The 5,148-nt window shown below is 37.9% G+C and overlaps 1 protein-coding gene across 1 annotated transcript; it reads right to left on the bottom strand.

The window, feature by feature from the left end:
• Positions 1-463: 463 nt before the first annotated feature.
• LOC107571697 (reticulon-3-B-like) lies at positions 464-2,126 on the bottom strand. The gene is made up of 3 exons (XM_016258029.1): positions 1,876-2,126; positions 933-1,117; positions 464-477 (listed from the first exon to the last, which is right to left on the bottom strand). Exons 1-3 carry the CDS (start codon positions 2,124-2,126, stop codon positions 464-466), a joined length of 450 nt encoding a protein of 149 aa, XP_016113515.1.
• Between the last annotated feature and the right edge of the window lie 3,022 nt (positions 2,127-5,148).

Genomic DNA, 5,148 nt, shown 5'->3' with positions numbered 1-5,148 from the left:
TTAAATGGGTCCTATTATGCTCTATTACAAAGTCTTGATTTTGTTTTAGGGGTGTACTAGAACAGGCTCTCATATGAGGTTGTTCGAAAAACACATTATTTTTCACATATTTCACATTATTACAACACCTCTCTGCTCAGTCTGGCACGGACGACTCGAATAGTTCCTGTATCAAATGAAGGCCCGCCTTCTGAAATACAAAATGTGCTGTGATTGGCATCACTCGGCACTTGGTCAGGAAATGTCATGTCCCTTACCATAGCCGCCTGCTTCAGTGTAGTCAAAATCAAATCAATATCAAATTAAACAGTCGTTCGCTGTAGTTTTTGAAAAGTGATTTCTGTTAAATAAAATATCTCCTTTTGAAGTGGAGTTTGAACTGTGTAACTTTGCAGATTTTTTTATGCTCAAACAGCAACATTACCGACTAACTAAAGTTGAAAAAGTTAACTAAATATTTTTCTTAGATTTGTGTCACTAGGAGCAACTCTTTGCACTAAGAATTTTCATGAATATGGTCTCTTTTAGTGTGTCTGTAAAATTTGTTTTCATTTCCACCCATTTTATTAGCCTGCAGGGCCAAATTGCAGGGGTCATTCAAATTGCTAACCAAAATAGCAATGCTTGTGCAATCATGGGAACAAGAATAAAATAACAAAAACTGGAACAAGGCACAGAGACCCAGAAACACACAAACACACGATATTCATCGACTGACCAAGAAACAAAGGAAAGGGCTACATACACAGACTGGGTTAACAAGATAACAAGAAACATCTCAGGAGAAAATCAATGGAACGATCAACAAAAAGACCAAAGGGACTACAAAACCAGACACAGCAAACAGAAACCGGGAGCACAAGGACATAACAGCTTGTCTTAGCAAACATTGATATTTTAAATAAACAAAACGAAACAGAAATGTTGAAAACGTAGACACAAATATAGTTGTAAATTGTTGTAGATAAATGGATATACCTTCAGTGAATCCACCAAATCCTCTACAAGCACAAGTCTTCTCGTCTTTCTGAGAGCCGTGTTTAATTTCTCCAAACACATGTCCATGTACCGGCGGGCCGTGTCTGGAGAAACACTGATATCTCTTTCCATTAGAACTCTGTGGATGTGCAAAGATCTCAAATCACTCATAAGTCACTTCAAGATCTCTTAATCACTGCTGTATTTCATTTATTTCTTCTGTATTTTTTATATCAGTGGGTAGCTGGGCAATAATGTGTGTGACAGGGAGGCAATGTGTTTCACATCTGTCCTGAATTCAGTTCCTGAGTTTTTGGATATTGCCTGTTTTCATCTTAATCTTCACTGTTTTTTGTTTGTTTGTTTCTTTTAAACTACAGCTAGCAATTAGATCAACACCGCTCATTCCCTGTAATAAGCCGTGATGCCATGGATTAGTCTTCTGTCCAGGTGTTTTTTTTAAGTGCTTATAATTTAGGTCAGATTTTACTTTTACCTAAAATAATGATAATAAAAAATAAAGTAAATGGTGTCAAGTTACACACTGTGAAACAACCTTACTGATCATGTCCTGAATAACTGAATAAGGGTAAGCTGAGGCAGAGCAGGCGGACAATTTCTTACGGTGCTGGATTTTTGATTATTACAATCAGCACAGGGGTTCCACAGGGGTTTGTCTTTAGCCCGTTCTCATTTACTTCTGATACCTTCGACTCGGCTTCAAAAGCTTTCAAAGGCTTTATTAGATGTTTACACATGAACTGTAAATAAATGCCTTTCCCCTAGACACTTTCCCTGTGTTCTTGTGCGTTTTACCTTCATTCATCATCAAAGTCACAAACAGATCAGACTGGTGAATGGAGATTTATAAAATCCAACATCCAAGGCCTCACGTACTTGAAATGTTGTCCTTCATCAGACTTCTGCATGGCCTGCAGTGCTGACTTGTAGACTCTGAATGTGATGGTCACACAGAGCAGGGCCAGGATTAGGTAAGATATGGTGCTGATGACACTGAAGGCAGCTAGAGACATCAGCACCAGCATGGAGACCGCAAACGCTAGCACTGACATCTTTGGATCCTGCCAATGCACCAGTTCCAGCATTGCAGAGAGACACGGATGTTGGGAGGACGGCTGACTCCTCATGGCCTTTTCATAGGTCCAGCCCTGAGCTGCAGAGAGAGATTGGGAGAGAGAGAGAGAGAGGGTGTGTGTGTGTGGGAGAGAGAGGGAGGGGGGGGGGGGGGGGGGGGGGGGGTTAACCTGTTAGAAAAATTAGCAGGTCCTTATTTTAAAAAAATGGTATATTGCAGTGTGGTGTTGGTGTGAAATAGGAAAGTAAAGATCCTTACTCTGTTTGAGATGTTTTAGTCAAATACACAGTAAAGTCATGTACCAGTTTCATTTGATGATGAGTTTCAGGTAGAATCAAGCAGCAAGCAATACTGGAAACACTTTAGATTAGGGAACACTATTCACTATAACTAGTTGCTTATTGGGATGCATATTACTAGTAGATCCCTTACCCCTGTAGCCTATGCCTAACCCTACAACAACTGCCTTATTTAATATCAATTAGCAGCAAATGAGAAGTTTATTGAGGGAAAATTTAGTTAATAATGAATGTGTTCCCTCAATATGTGTTACCGGAATATTATCCTATTTTGTGTGTTTATATTGAATTCATCCTCTACTATAGATTTTTCTTTATGAACAAAAGCTCCAGAAGATTTCTATGATCAACAACCTTCAGTTGTTTTCTCAAGCGTTGCCACAGTTCCTTTATGGATTTTATTCTTAAGTCTCAATTGACTTTCTCGATGACCGTCTCGATGATGGTGAGATCAGATCTCTGTGGTAAAAAGCTTCATATCAATTTCTCCTATTTGATTTGAATGCTTAGTTAATTTGTATTGGTAGAAAATAGCAAAATAACACAAAGGGTTGTAAAATCCCTCAAACCTTTTTAAAATGCATATAAATTGTAGCAGCCCTTAAGAAGGTCCTCCTGTCGCTGACCATATGTCGAAAAGAATAAAAACTAATTCCAGGCCCTATTCTGAATCCTATTCATTAATTTTTTTTTTTTACACTTTAGGCATGCATCATCTTTCCATCATGAGTTGTCACCTGTGATGCTTCTCCAACAATCATGTATTATGTGTGTCTAGTGCAAAGTCTACAGTCTTGAATCTCCACAGATACTTTAGGTTAAGGTTTGATGAAAGAGCTAAGAAAAATACATGATAGTTCCAAAAAAAGACTTCTGAAGTCAGTTTCTGATAGTTCCAAAAACTTACTTCAAAAGGGAAATCAGGGCTGATGGAAAAATATTACACCCTAAAGGATTTCTTATCCAGTGTGGACAACATCAGCATTACAGCCGTCATCTGTCATTCACACTGAGATAAACACTGTAGTTGCCCTCATGGGGAAAATTTGACAAAATGTGGTGTGCATCTTCACAATGACCTGCTGTCTAAATATACCAAGTTTGGCTAAGTTTGGACATTGCATTCAGCAGAGATAGATCAATTTGTAAACATGGGAATCGCCTGACCAACTAATTAACACATTCTTTTGATGAATCAAAATTCTTTTGATAACTTTTTTTATTTTTTCCTGAGTATCTGTTATATATGTATTATGCGTTGAGAAACTTCTTTTATATACATTTTGTAGAGCATTCAAAAAAACAAACAAACAAAAAAAAATATATATATATAGCAAAAGATATTGAGTACAAATAATGCTGCAATCACGGAACTTGAGTACAAACTAGAAGTCGGCCGATAATCTGTTTTAACAACATTTATTCTGAAATTGAGCGTCCTTCAGTTCTCTTTTGTGTAACATCGGATCCATGTATACATCCCGCCATCTGGTGAGTGTTTAATGAATTGCCCACAAAACCATCATTACAGCACTGTATGTGAATGGAAACGGTGCTGTTCACAGGCACTACATGCTTTCATTTTTATAATAACCTTTATTCAACGTAACAGCCAGTCATGCGCTCAAATTAAATGGTACATGAATGCTTGAGCTTGATTAGAAACAGAGGCAAACTCAGCATGTCATGTAGTGCAAATCAAATCTATCAAACAAACAGAGCCCAACTCTGAAAAACATTACTTTACTTTACACTGATGACATAAAAGAGCCTTGGCTGAGTGCATGTTCTAAATAAAACATTTTCAATTTAATTCTCTCTCTCTCTCTCCCTCGTCTGTGCTCGTTAGTCTCATTAAGATGCCATTCATCAGGGATGTTCCAACAGAACAGTTGTGACTGTATGTGGCTTTTAACCAGATAGACCCACCTCAAAATACTATTAACATTACTGTTTATTTCACTTACAGTTCTGTGTAAATCAATGTATTCATTCTGTGAGTGATTGTAATACGCAATTATAAGTTTTGCCTAAATGCAAAGAAATTAATGAGATGAAATACACATTATTGCACAATAAATAAATTTTTGGGTGACAATGCGAGTGTTGATGAGACGTGCATGTCATTTGCTGCCATACAGACTCACTGTAAAACACTAATCAAAGCATCATCTATATCAACAAACAAATTAATAATACTGATAGCATACCAACTGAAATGGACTTCAATGTAATGAATTTACTGTTTTGTTTGTTACTTTCCTTGACTGTGGGAGCGGAGTGAACGTCATTAATTAGTTGTGTGCAGTGTTGCCAGATTGGGCTTCTTTTGATTGGGTTGGACCGGGAAAAAATGCATTAGGCAGGTGGACAAAATTTGGGCTGCTTCTTAAAAATGAGCTTTTTTTGTTGTTGTTTTGGTCATGTTAATTTAATACATTTGAATGTGTATAATTAAGAAAGTGGGCCTGAGAAATAAGGTGCAGTGCAATCACTGATCTATATAATCATCTATTACAGATCAGCGAGTGCAATGCATTTTTACCTTAACATTGCTGGTTCAGCTTAAGCTGTCAGGGCCCACTGAGGGAAGCCTGTCGATCACTTTGCCTGCAAAAAAAGTTACTGCGCCCTCCTTCACACACACACACTAGAGCTGTAGTCAAGTCCAGCTTTGTCGAGTCCAAGACAAGTCCAAGACCAGGACTAGTCGAGACCGAGTCAAGACCGAGTCCAAAGAGGTTCGAGTCCAAGTCAAGTCCAAGTCCAAAAGTT

This window comes from Sinocyclocheilus grahami, unplaced genomic scaffold (genome assembly GCF_001515645.1).
Source record: "Sinocyclocheilus grahami isolate Dianchi unplaced genomic scaffold, SAMN03320097.WGS_v1.1 scaffold1636.1, whole genome shotgun sequence".
NCBI classification, from domain to species: Eukaryota; Metazoa; Chordata; class Actinopteri; order Cypriniformes; family Cyprinidae; genus Sinocyclocheilus; species Sinocyclocheilus grahami.
Note: the sequence above shows the minus strand (reverse complement) of the source record. Positions and strands in the feature narration are given on the sequence as shown.